Raw genomic sequence first — 13,062 nt, 5'->3', positions numbered from 1 at the left:
TGCATTGAGCCCGAGCTGAAAAGCCAGGAGCTGCATCCAGGTCCGCCGTGTTTGTGACAGGAATCTATAACCACGTGAGCCGTCGCCACTGCCTCCCAGGGCTTCCCTTGGCAGGAAGCCGGAGTCCAGGTCTGGAGCTGGGCATTGGACCCGGGTGTCTTCACGTGTGTCTCACTGCCAGGCCAGACATCACCCTATTTCATTTTACTTATTTTATTTTTACTTATTTGAAAGGTAGAGTTGGAAGAAGAGGAGAGAGAGGGAGAGATTTCCATCCACTGGTTCAGTCCCCAAATGGCCAAAGCCAGGAGCTTCATCTGGGTTTCCCACGTGGGTGCAGGGGCCCAAACACTTGGGCTGTCTTCCACTTCTTTTCCCAGGCTCATTAGCAGGGAGCTGGATCAGAAGTGGAGCAGCCAGGACTTGAACCAGCGTCCATATGGGATCTGGCATCGCCGGCGGCGGCTGTACCCACTGTGCTATAGTGCTGGCCCGCTGTCTGTATTTCTAATGCATGCACGTGTTTTATTTTCTAGGGAGCAGAGAGAAAAAGAAGAAATTGAGAAGTACCGTATGGAGCGCCCCAAAATCCAACAACAATTCTCAGATCTCAAAGTAAGCAGATGGGGTGGCCATTCTTGGGCATGTAAGCAGTTAGCATGGCCGGGCTGCCCAGCCCGCCTGTGGTTCCATGTGTGTGTGTAAAAATACTTTTCCACCCCTGACACAACACACGGGGGAACATGGGAGCTGGTGTGGTGTGGCGACGCCAGCATCCCATAGTGGAACACTGGTTCCAGTCCTGGCTGCTCCACTTCCCATCACCTCCCTTGCTTGGTCCCTGTCACCACATGGGAGGCACCAAGGGGTCTCCAGGCTCCTGGCTTCCACCTGGCCCAGTCCTGGCCACTGTGACCATTTGGGGAGTGAAGCAGTGGGTAGGAGGTTTCTCTGTCAAAGAAATCTTTTTTTTTTAACTTGAAGTTTATGTGGTTTTTTAGCACTACCAGAATTCTCACATAGTTTTTTATTAGTTTTATTAGTTTATTTATTTGGAAGGCAGAGTTAGAGAGAGAGAGCAGTCTTCCATCTGCTGATTCACTTCCCAAATGACTGCAGTGGCCAGGGCTGCTCCATAGCCTGAACGCCACCCTGGTTTCCTGTGCAGGTGCAGGTGCCCAAGCACTTGGGCCGTCTTCCACTGCTTTCCTAGGTGCATTAGCAGGGAGCTGGATCGGAAGTGAAGCAGCTGGGATTTGAGCTGGTGTGCACGTGGGGTGCCGTGGGGCGGTGGCCCCTGTGTAGACTGAGGCTGCAGCGGGCCTCTGACTCCGAGTTCATCCGTTCCATCTCTTCAGTTCATTCTCTTCTTCCACTTCCATGTCCCTTCGAGTTTGTCATTTTCTCACTTACTCTGCGGCCGTTCTTTCCAGGGGTGGGCAGATGGAGTATGCAGGTTCTCCCTTCAAGCAAGGGTCTGTTTCCAACAGTGGGCAGTGTGGGCTGTGCATCCTGCAGCCCCCAGTACTGCCTGGCTCCGATGCTGGGAGGCCCGAGTGAGGTGATGAGGTCTGGTGAGGAGCCAGGCGGACGTGAGGAAACCCCTGCACAGCACGCTCTGTAGCATTGTCCCAGCGTCCTGGGCATAGTTGACTGAGGTCTTGTTGAGCCTGAAACATGTTTAAATTCTTCCCCAGCCTCGTGCGTTCTCAGTTCCCTTCATAGGAGTTGTCTGTAAAGTGTTGCACCTCACACTGCTTCCAGAGGAGACAGCCTGCAGTGTTAGATGGCGTTGTCCCACGTATCTGTCCCCATACGGTTGTCTATGTGTTTATTAATCTACGTGTTTATCTCTGTATTTATTTATTTATGTGTTTATATATGTGTTTATGTGTTTGTTTTTAAAAACTCTTTGCACCCAAATTTTTTTTTTTAAAGATTTTTTATTTGAAAGGCAGAGTTACAGAGAGGCAGAGAGAGAGAGAGAGAGAGGTCTTCCATCCGCTGGTTCACTCCCCAACTGGCCGCAATTGCTGGAGCTGGGCCAATCCGAAGCCAGGAGCCAGGGGCTTCTTCTGGGTCTCCCATGCGGGTGCAGGGGCCCAAGGACTGGGTCATCTTCCACTGCTTTCCCAGACCATAGCAGAGAGCTGGATCGGAAGTGGAGCAGCTAGGACTCAAACTGGTGCCCATATAGCATGCCGGCACTATAGGCAGCAGCTTTACCCACTACGCCACAGTGCTGGCCCTTATCTATTTATTTATTAGTAAGGCACAGTTACAGAGAGGGAAAAATAGATCTTTTATCTGCTGGTTCATTGCTTAAGTGGTTGCAATGGCCAGGGCAAAGACATCTCGTGTCCCATGTGGGTGATAGGCTGAAGCACTTGGAACATCTTCCTCTGCTTTCCCAGGCGCATTGACAGGGAGCTGGATTGGAAATGGAGCAGCTGGGACTTGAATCAGTGCCCATATGGGATGCTGACCTCAAAGGTGGTGGCTTAGCCCACTGTGCATTGGGGAGGCAGAGAGAGAGACAGAGACAGAGACAGAGAGAGACAGAGCATTGGGGAGGCAGAGAGAGAGACAGGCCAGAGTCCCCGTCCTCTAGTTCGTTCCCCAGTGCCTACAGCAGCCAAGACGGGGTTTGAAGCTGGGAGTCAGAAAATCAATCCAGGTCTCTCCTGTGGGTTGCAGGGATGCAACTACTTGAGCCATCCCCACTGCCTCCCAGGGTCTACCTTGGCAGGAAGCCGGAGTTGGGAGCCAGAGCTGGGAACGAACCCGGGAACAACTCCAGGCACTCTGACTGGGACTTGGCATCTTAACGCAAGGCCAGATGCCGTCCCTGACGGGTTGATCATCAGTAGGTAGTAGGTCAGTTCTGAGTGGAGCAGAGCGCCGTTTCTGCATCGGTTGGCTTTGTTGTTTTGTCACTGAATTTCATACAGCACCGTGGCGCTGACCATGAACCTTGTAACAGGTGCTGATCTGGGGCTGAGGGAGGGAGCACAGTCTTGTCTGTGCCTTGGGGCTCTGCAGCGGATTCATGTTTTGGGGGCTGGCTCTGCAGAGGAAGTTGGCAGAAGTCACGGAAGAAGAGTGGCTGAGCATCCCTGAGGTTGGCGATGCCAGGAACAAGCGACAGCGGAGCCCGCGCTACGAGAAGCTGACCCCCGTCCCCGACAGTTTCTTTGCCAAACATTTACAGACTGGAGAGAGCCACACCTCAGTGGATCCTCGACAAACTGTGAGTGTCCACCAGGGCGCAGGGTGCTGGGCTAAGTGCTCCTGCATTTGGTGCTGTGACTGAGCCACCCTTTTCCCACAGCAATTCGGAGGTCTTAACACACCCTACCCAGGGGGGCTGAACACCCCATACCCAGGGGGCATGACACCGGGGCTCATGACACCTGGCACAGGAGAGCTGGACATGAGGAAGATTGGCCAGGCCCGGAACACCCTGATGGACATGAGGCTCAGCCAGGTGAGGGTTGCATGCTCTGTTTTCTTACACCTGCTGCTGAAAGATTTCTGTTTTCTTGTTAGGGAACTAACATGTTTGTTTTAAAAAAGCTGACAAACCCAGAGCAGAAAGGTGAGGGATTATTCTTTGCTGATGCTTTGTCATGAGGTGAGCAGGCCTTTGGTGATGTAAGGTTCTGTGTCCCGTTAAGAAGAATGGTTGGGCGTCCATGCAGGTAAGTCCTTGTTTCCCCCAACAGGGGCCCGGGTGCTGCAGGCCAGGGACCAGCCCCGCCACTTGCCTGCCTTCGCTTGGGGGCCTGGGCTCTGCTGCAGCTGAGGGAGCCACGGGGACCCTGTGGGTCGTGTGCTAGGTCTGCCCTCTGCACGTGAATGCTAAGTGGGAGGATTCGCTTCCTGCTCCTGGGAGTGGCCTGAGGCCTGTAGGGAGCAGACCCTGTGCTCTGGAGATCGGCTGCTCCAAGCCCTGTTGCTTTTGATGTTGACCTCTGGAGTCATGAAGGAAAATGTTTTCAAAGTTGTTTATTTAGAAAGTAAGGACTTCACGAAGCAGAAAAGGCTGCAGTCCAGAGAGCCGGCCCCGGGAAGAGCACACCTGCAGGCCAGTGGCCGGGCATGTGTGCGGGAAGCTCTCTGCCAGGGCATGATGGCCTGCTGAGTGGAGGCTTCGTGTACATTTTCCTAATTCTCTGTTCATTTAATGAGGCTTCGTGTACATTTTTCTAATTCTCTATTCATTTAATTTTTTTAAATATTTATTTATTTTATTTGAAAGAGTTATACAGAGAGAGGAGAGGCAGAGAGAGAGAAGTCTTCCATCCGATGGTTCAGTCCCCAATTGGCCGCAGTGGCCAGAGCTGTGCCTATCTGAAGCCAGGAGCCAGGAGCTTCTTCTGGGTCCCCCACGTGGGTGTAGGAGCCCAAGGACTTGGGCCATCTTCCACTGCTTTCCTAGACCATAGCAGAGTGCTGGATTGGAATTGGAACAGCCGGGTCTTGAACCGGCACCCATATGGGATGCTGGCGCTTTAGGCCAGGGTGTTAGCCCACTGCACTGCAGCGCCAGCCCCTATTCATTTAATTTTATTTGAAAGGCAGAGAGAGGACTTCCATTTACTGAATCACTCTTGAAATGCCCACAACAGTCAGGGCTGTTCCAGGTTGCAGCCAGGAGTCTGGAACCCAGTACAGGTCACCCATTTGGATGGCAGGAACCAGAGTACTTGGGCCATCACCTGCTGTCTCACAGAGTGCACATCAGCCAGAAGCTGGGCCTGGAAGTGGACCTGAGACTTGAACCCAGGCCTTCTGATAAGGGCTGTAGGCATCCCAAGTAGGGTATTAACCTGTCCCTCTAGGTGTTTGTAAGGGAATTTCACACGACTGGAAATAGAGAAAATAGAATGAACACACAGCCATTACCTTTCTAGCAGTGGGAAACTTAAATTTCACTTGATCGTTTACTGTACCTTGTTTTTTAAAATAATTTATAATTTCTGAGAGTTGTTTGCTCTTTATTTTGGATTTCTTATTTATTTGACAGAATTACAGAGGCAGAGAGAGTGAGCGAGCGAGGTCTTCCATCAGATGATCGACCCCCCAGATGGCCACTATTGCCGAGGCTGGGCCAGACCAAAGCCAGGAGCCAGGAGCTCCGTCCACATCTCCCACATGGGTGCAAGGGCCCAAGCACTGGGGCTGGGTTCCCTGCCTCCGAGCTGCACTACAGTCAGCTAGATTGGAAGTGGAGCAGCGGGGACTCGAACTGGTGCCCATATGGGATGCTGGCATCGCAGGCGGCAGCTTAACCCACAGCGCCACAGCACCGTTCCCTGTGATTTTTTTTTTCCGGAGGCCTTTGTTGAACACCTTACTTTGTTTTCATTTTTTTTTTTTAAAGGATTTATTTATTTATTTAAAAGGGAGAGTTATAGAGAGAGAGGGGAGGTGCCTTCCATCCGCTGGTTCACTCCCCATGTGGCTGCAGTGGCCAGAGCCATGCCAATCTGAAGCCAGGAGCCAGGAGCTTCCTGCAGGTTTTCCCACATGGGTGCAGGGGCCCAAAGACTTGGGCCATCTTCTGCTGCTTCCCCAGGCCACAGCAGAGAGCTGGATCAGAGGCAGCCAGGATTCAAACCAGTGCCCATATGGGATGCTGGCACTGCTGCTGGTGGCCTTACCCGCTTCGCCACAGCGCTGGCCCCATGATTGTTTTTCATAAGCGAATTCTGTTTACTTCTGGATTTCAGGGTGGTAAATTCAAAATAAAGAAAAATACGTGTGATCATTCCAGTAGATGCGGGAAGGTACTTAGAATTCAGCACACAGGAGGCAGGCAGCTCTGGGGCAGTGACTGGCGGTGACCAGGAGGTCCCTGCTGGAGGCAGAGGGGGAGGTGATTTGTGTCAGGAAATGGCCTGAGGAGCCTGCAGTGAGGAGTGCGCTGGGTGGAAGCCCCAGCCCGTGAGGGCCCGGTAGGGGGCGCCAGAGCGTCTTCCCCACGATGCCGGGGATCCCTTCCTCAGCAGACAGTCTGTTAGCTGCCCGCCTCTCCAGAGGAGGAGGACGTGTCCACAGCAGGAAGTCCCGCTAAGGTCGGCTGCCATGGCGCTGTCACCAGCAAGCGCTGTCCGTGCTGGCTGCGAGTTCTGCCACCCTCCATTCACCGTGACGTGGGCGTCCACACATTCCACCGTGACGTGGAAACCCCAGCCGCAGCTTCCTGCCCTGAGTTCCCTTGAAAGACTTCTCATTGTTTTAACCAGACTGGATTTTATTCTTGTACAAATAAGACTTTTTAAAAAAGATTTATTTATTTATTTGAAAGAGTTACACAGAGATAAGGAGAGGCGCAGAGAGAGAAGTCTTCCATCCACTGGTTCACTCCCCAGATGGCTGCAATGGCTAGAGCTGTGCTGATCTGATGGCGGGAGCCAGGAGCTTCTTCCTGGTCTCCCATGCAGGTCCAGGGCCCAAGCACCTGGGCCATCCTCCACTGCACTCCCGGGCCACAGCAGAGAGCTGGCCTGGAAGAGGGGCAACCGGGACAGAATCCGGCGCTCCGACTGGGACTAGAACCCGGTGTGCCGGCGCCGCAAGGTGGAGGATTAGCCTATTGAGCCACAGTGCTGGCCAAACATGTGGCAATTTCATGTTTGTTCATTTTTTTAAAGTCAGGTAGAGAAAGAGCGGGAGCTCCCATCTGCTGGTTCACGTCCCAGATGCCCCCAGTGGCCTGGCCTGGGCCAGGTGGAAGCCAGGGGCTAGGTACAAAATCCAGCTCTCTGACAAGAGTGACAGGGACTCAGCTGCTCGAACCGCCTCCCAGACTTGGCACGGGCAGTGGACGCGGCTCTCCAGGCAAGGCGCTCTGCGACGTGGGGTGTGGGCCTCTGCACCACGTCACACCTGCGGTAGCCATGCACAGGCTCCAGTCTCCGTTTCTTGTCATCATTTGTTTTCTTTCCTGAAAGTGACCACCCTGTGGGCATATCGTGTGGCTTTCACTTGCGGGTCCCTCGTGGTCGCTGAGGCTGAGCAGCTTTCTCATGGACTTTCTGGCCATTTGTGTATCGCTGGAGACATGTCACGTCCTGTCTGTCTCTCAGTGGTTTGGTGGTGGTTATCGGGGCGGTGTGCAGACTCAGCCAGAGTAGGGCTGGACGTTGGCACAGCTTCTGTAGCAGCGCCACTTCCAGTCTCAGCTCCCGCTAATGCTCACCTCGGGAAGGAGTGGTACTCAAGTACTTGGGTGCTGCCACCCACAGGAGAGACCCAGACTCCATTCCGAGTCCTGGCTTGTGCCTGGCCCAGCCCAGCTGTTAGAGGAATCTGCAGAGTGAGCCAGCAGATGGGAGGTACCTGCCTCTAGTTGTCTTTCTCTGTTGCTTAGCATTTCAGGTACATGGAGATATGGATGTGAGTGACCTGGCTGTGACGTGGGTCAGCTTGTTGACCACCAGGGTTGGTGGGGCTGATGCAGCTGGGCAGGGGGTGCCCCTTCCACCCTCACCGCTGCGTCTGTGCCCTCCCAGGACTGAGTGCGCAGGTGAAGAAAACGACCTTTCCCAGTAGAGGAGAGCGGGGTTGTGGCAAGGGTGCGCCCCCTGCTGGACGCCCAGACACCCTCTGTCTGGCAGCACCTGGGTGTGAGGCTCCGCTCTGCTCCTGATTCCAGCTTCCTGCAAACGCAAACCCTGGAGCGGCTCAAGCAGTCGAGTCCTTGGCCCCCATGTGGGAACCTGGGCGGTGTTCCCGACCCCTGCCCTGCTCTGCCCTGCCTGACGTGGGCGTGAACCAGTAGCCAGAAGCACTCTGCCTCTCAGATACAAAATAAATTCATAAATAAGTAAGAATTTTTTAGTTAGTGAAATTATCAGTCGTTCAAGATTTCCAAGTTTTACTCAGACCCTTTTTTATGGCTAGATGGGTTTTTTCCTGAGACTTGAGGGTTTTATTCTTTAATATAAATCTTCTTCCCATGTAGAAGAATCTGTTTGCCGTCCTCACACGCTGGCGTCTGAGTTGAAGTTGTCTTGTTGACCGCATGGGCATGCAGGGTCGTGGGAGGGGCTTCTGGGGGCCGCTGGGCTGCTCCCTGCCATGTCCACTGACTCTCCGCTTGGCCTGTCTCACAGGTATCTGACTCGGTGAGTGGACAGACTGTAGTTGACCCCAAAGGGTACCTGACGGATTTAAATTCTATGATCCCAACCCACGGAGGGGACATCAAGTGAGTGCTTTGCCTTTGCCGGGTTGGGGCGGGAACTCTGGTTGTCCTTTTAGGATTGAATTTGGAAGATAGGCGACCTGTGACACGGGTGTTCTGACAGGTGTGTAGTGGAGCAGTCCCGTTTCCGTCTAAAGTGCACCTGTTGCCAGTTGTGTTCAGTGATTTTTCAGACCCAGAGGCAGAGCAGGGAGTTCCTGGCGTCCGTCCTGCAGCTGAGTGCTAGAAGTTGTTTGCAGGGCGTTAGACAGGCTTGGGGTGGTGCTGACCAGAGTTTTGAGTCTGGTGGAGTGGGTACATTGGCGCTGATGGCTACGATGAAGCAGGCACCTTCCTTGTGGGTCCTGAGGGCCCGTGGCAGTGTGGCCTGACCCCTGTGCAATTCTACAGTGATATCAAGAAGGCTCGACTGCTGCTCAAGTCTGTTCGGGAGACAAACCCTCACCACCCGCCAGCCTGGATCGCATCAGCCCGCCTGGAGGAAGTCACCGGGAAGCTGCAGGTGGCTCGAAACCTTATCATGAAGGGGACGGAGATGTGCCCCAAGGTGAGTGCCGTGCCGGGCAGCACGCCTGCTGCCGGAGACGGGACGAGTGCTCACGTGTGTCTGTGGGCCCTTCTGGTGTCCAGCTGGGCGGGTGTCCAGTCGGGAAGGTCACTTTCCTTATGGAGAGTGGAAAGGACTTGCTGTTCCTGGTGCATTGTCATGTGGAGCTTGATTTCGTGGCAGCCTTACTGGGAAGGAGTGCTGTTACCTCTCTGCCCCAGCTAACGCGAGAGCCCTGAAGACCAGGGTTGCCTCTCAGTGGACTGTGCCGGCACTTTGTTTTGGCGTGTCGGTTAGACAGACTCCAAGTGCTGTGTGTGTGCTTGTGCAGCTTGTGGTACTGCAGAGCGTGGAGGACACCCCGGCATCACAGGGAGCACTGGTGGGGCCCAGCTGCTGCCCTGCGGCTGCCGCCCCCTGAGCTCACCCTTCCTGCACTTTGCCTTTGCTTCCAGAGCGAAGACGTCTGGCTAGAAGCAGCCAGGCTGCAGCCCGGGGACACAGCCAAGGCCGTGGTGGCCCAAGCCGTGCGTCATCTCCCGCAGTCTGTCAGGATCTACATCAGAGCAGCAGAGCTGGAGACAGACATCCGCGCCAAGAAGCGAGTCCTTCGGAAGGGTGAGTCTCCCTTGGCGGGGCCCTACCAGGTGCTGCCCCCTCGGTCGCTGGCGCCCTGTGCCGGGAAAGCGTTTCTGCTTCTGGACTCCGGTGTCCAGTGAGGTCCGTAAGGAGCTGGTGATGGGCTCCAGGCTGCTTCCTGGCCTGGGCGTCTGCCCTCAGACCTTTTCTGGAGGGCCCCTGTGGAGGGCGGTGCCTGGCCCACTTGACACACATGGGGTTGAGACCCCCTCCTGCCTCCGGCCGGGCTGCATGACTCTGAGTGGGGCCGTCGCGGGTTCAGGCTGTCTGTCCTCATCTGAGATGAGGACGGTGGGTGCTGGAGGACCCAAGGAGGTCCCGGATGGCGTGTGCAGGGCCAGTGCCTGGCTGCAGAAGGTCCTCTGCAGGGGTGGGCCGCTTCCTCTGTCCAGAGCAGTGTGATGAGCCGTACCAGGGCTGCACACTGGACTTGTGCAGCAGTCAGACTGCCCATGTGCTCCCGCGAGGCAGCTGTGCCACTGGCCCGTGTGTCTGGAGTCACCCGATAGAGCTCTTGGATGGTTTGCTTACTTGTCATTCCTGCGGAACTTGTGACTTCACCAGGATGTGCACAGAACCGGAGCCGATGCTGGTCACGGCTTGTTCTGAATTTGTAGCTGGGTAGGATAAGGTAGACTTATAGACCCAAGGCGGGTTTCCCTGAGTGGTCTCCAGCTTTCATGTTCACATACGTGCATTTTAGTGAAGGATCAGGTAGAGGCATGTCACGTCAAGGTGGTGCTGGTCAGGACCAGGCGGGTGGGACTCAAAACCCTGAACTGATGCAGTTTCTTTCTGTTAGAGGCCAGGGGATGTCCGCTTGTGTCCCACATCCTCCGGTTCTCCCTGTCTGTATGTGTGAGCTCACCTGTGTGCATTGCGTGTGCTCCCATGTGTGCATTGCGTGTGCTCACCTGTGCATTGTGTGTGCTCCCATGTGTGCATTGCGTGTGCTCCCATGTGTGCATTGCGTGTGCTCACCTGTGCATTGCGTGTGCTCACCTGTGCATTGTGTGTGCTCCCATGTGTGCATTGCGTGTGCTCCCATGTGTGCATTGCGTGTGCTCCCATGTGTGCATGTGCTCTCATGTGTGTACTGTGTGCTTCCATGTGTGTGTGCTCACCTGTGTGCACTGCGTCTGCTCGCTCAGACCTGTCTGCTTTCTTGATTGCACCCCTGCTGCCCACTGACTGCTCAGAGCCAGACTCTCAAAGTGAGGCCAGGAGCAGGAGATTAGCAGCGCCATCTTGGTTTTAGAATTCAGTGAATTTGATGAAAAGTATGTTGAACTTTGCCTGATTACTGTTATCGTTTAGGGAAGCTCATCTGAATTCCCGCTGCCATTGGGTGGATGGCCATGAGTGTCTTGGTGGCCACTCCCGTTCCCTGCCAGATTGTCTGGGTTTGTTTCCAGCTGGCTTCACGTTTGGAGAGGAGGGGGTGCTCGCGGAGGGGCCTGCAGGGCGTGTGGAGGTGCCCTGGGCTTTGCAAGAATGGCCTCCTGGCCAGGCCCTTACTCAGCTGGGAGGCACCGGGCCTCACCCAGCTGGCCTTCAGTGGTTCCCCAGTCCTGGCCTGTCTTGCCAGGTGAGACACTTAAAAGGCACCACGTGAAGGGTCCGGTTTCTTTCTTTAAAAAAAAAAAAAAAAAAAAAAAAGATTTACTTATTTATTTGAAAGGCAGAATCACAGAGAGGCAGATGCAGAGAGAGAGAGGTCTTCTATCTGCTGGTTCACTCTCCAGATGGCTGCAGCAGTTGGAGCTGCACTGATTTGAAGCCAAGAGCTTCTTCCAGGGCTCCCACAGAGGTGCAGGTGCACAAATACTTGCGCCATCTTCTGCTGTTTTTCCAGGTACATTAGCAGGGAGCTGGATCAGAAGTGGAGCAGCCAAGACTCGAACTGGTGCCCATATGGGATGCTGGCGCTGCAGGCAACGCCAGCCCCTACACTTTACTTATTCATTTGAAAGGCAGTTAGAGAGAGAGGGAAAGATGCAGAGAGAGGGCCCAGTGCTGTGGCACAGTGGGTTAAAGCCCTGGTCTGCAGTGTCGACATCCCATATGGGCACTGGTTCGAGTCCCGGCTCCTCTTCCGATCCAGCTCTCTGCTGTGGCCTGGGAAAGCAGTAGAAGATGGCCCAAGTGCTTGGGCCCTTGCACTCGCATGGGAGACCTGGAAGAAGCTCCTGGTACCTGGCTTCAGATCAACACAGCTATGGCCAATGGCCATAGCAGCCAGGGCTGGGTCAGGCAGATGCCAAGAGGCTGGAGCTCTATCCAGGGCTCCCACATGGGTGCAGGGGCCCAAGCTCTTGGGCCATCTTCTACTGCCTTCCCAGGTGTGTTAGTAGGGACCTGGATCGGAAGCGAGGCAGCCGGGACTTGAGCCAGCGCTCTTATGGGATGCCGCTGTCACAGACAGTGGTTTCATGCCCTGCACCACAACCTCGGCCTTGATATTCGACCTTTGAATCGTTTAGTGTTGCTTGTTTTTAGCACCAGTGCTCTGTGACATGGACATGAGCCGGCTCCCTCCTGGGAGGTAGAATCATGGATGAGGGCACCGCACCCACCTTTGGGTGAAGTGGGTGACTTCAGGCTAATGATGGCGTTCACAGGTGTAAGGAGCAGTTAATGTATGCACCAACGCAGCCCCCAAACTTGAACAGTGCACAGCAGGAATAGGGCGGCATTCTGTGTCTTTGTTTCTGGACCACTTGGGTGGAAGTGAGGACTTCCCTCTGGTACTGCTATGCTCTGCATAAATAAATATTTTTGGGGGCCAGTGCTGTGGTGTAGAAGGTAAAGCTGCCATCTGCAGTGCCAGCATCCCACATGGGCAATGGTTTGAGTGCTTTCCGATCCAGCTCGCTGCTAATGTGCCTGGGAAAGCCGTGGAAGATGGCCGAGTGCCTGGGCCCCAGCACCTACATAGAAGACCCGGATGAAGCTCCTGGCTTTTAGCTTCAGCCTGGCCCTTGGCAGCCATTTGGGGAGTGAACCAGTGAGTGGAAGATCTCTCTACCTCTCCCTACCTCTCTGTAATTCAGTCTTTCAAATAAATAAATGTTTGAAAAATCATTTATTTGAAAGGCAGAGAGACAGGGCACTCTCCCATCTGCTGGTTCACTCCCCAAATGTCTGCAACAGCTGGGGCTTGGCCAGGCTGAAGCCAGGAGCTGCTGTGTGTGTGAGTGCTGGGTGTCTGTGTGTACACCTGGGTCTCCTGCGTGGGTGTTGGGCACCCAGTTACTTGAAGCATCACCTGTTGCCTCTCAGGCTGCACATTAGCAGGAGGTTGGAGTCGGTAGCAGAGCTGGGATTTGAACCCAGGGATTCTGATGTGCTATGGGGGTGTCCCAAGTGGCATCGAACTGCTTTGCTAAATGCCTGCCCTTGGTCAGGGTTCTGTACCTGGATGGAGATGCAGACATTTATTTCCAAAGGGGTGAATTCTCGGTGTTTTGCCTTTTCTTGCTGCCGTAGTTAACTTTTATTCTTGGAAATGGGAACACTGAAGCGTGACCCAGAGGGCAAGTGCACCCGTATCAGAGCCCTGGGGTTTCAGTCCTGGAAATGCTTTTGACTCCAGCTTCCTGCTAATGTGCACCCTGGGAGGCAGCAGGCGATGGCCCATGTGCTTGTCCTCCTGTCACCC

The 13,062-nt window shown here is 54.5% G+C and overlaps 1 protein-coding gene across 2 annotated transcripts in view; it reads left to right on the top strand.

Annotated features, from left to right (window-relative positions):
• PRPF6 (pre-mRNA processing factor 6) overlaps window positions 1–13,062 on the top strand; it is a 37,380-nt gene that overhangs the window by 6,044 nt on the left and 18,274 nt on the right. For both annotated transcript variants that reach the window (XM_051829067.3, XM_089306868.1), the window contains exons 4-9: window positions 537–615; window positions 3,074–3,250; window positions 3,332–3,487; window positions 8,124–8,218; window positions 8,606–8,762; window positions 9,218–9,380. In XM_051829067.3, the coding sequence (XP_051685027.1) occupies window positions 537–615; window positions 3,074–3,250; window positions 3,332–3,487; window positions 8,124–8,218; window positions 8,606–8,762; window positions 9,218–9,380 (827 nt within the window). The remainder of the gene's footprint in view (window positions 1–536; window positions 616–3,073; window positions 3,251–3,331; window positions 3,488–8,123; window positions 8,219–8,605; window positions 8,763–9,217; window positions 9,381–13,062) is intronic.

This window comes from Oryctolagus cuniculus, chromosome 11 (assembly GCF_051225735.1).
Source record: "Oryctolagus cuniculus isolate XC-2025 breed Fujian yellow rabbit chromosome 11, ASM5122573v1, whole genome shotgun sequence".
In the NCBI taxonomy this organism is placed as follows: Eukaryota; Metazoa; Chordata; class Mammalia; order Lagomorpha; family Leporidae; genus Oryctolagus; species Oryctolagus cuniculus.
Note: the sequence above shows the minus strand (reverse complement) of the source record. Positions and strands in the feature narration are given on the sequence as shown.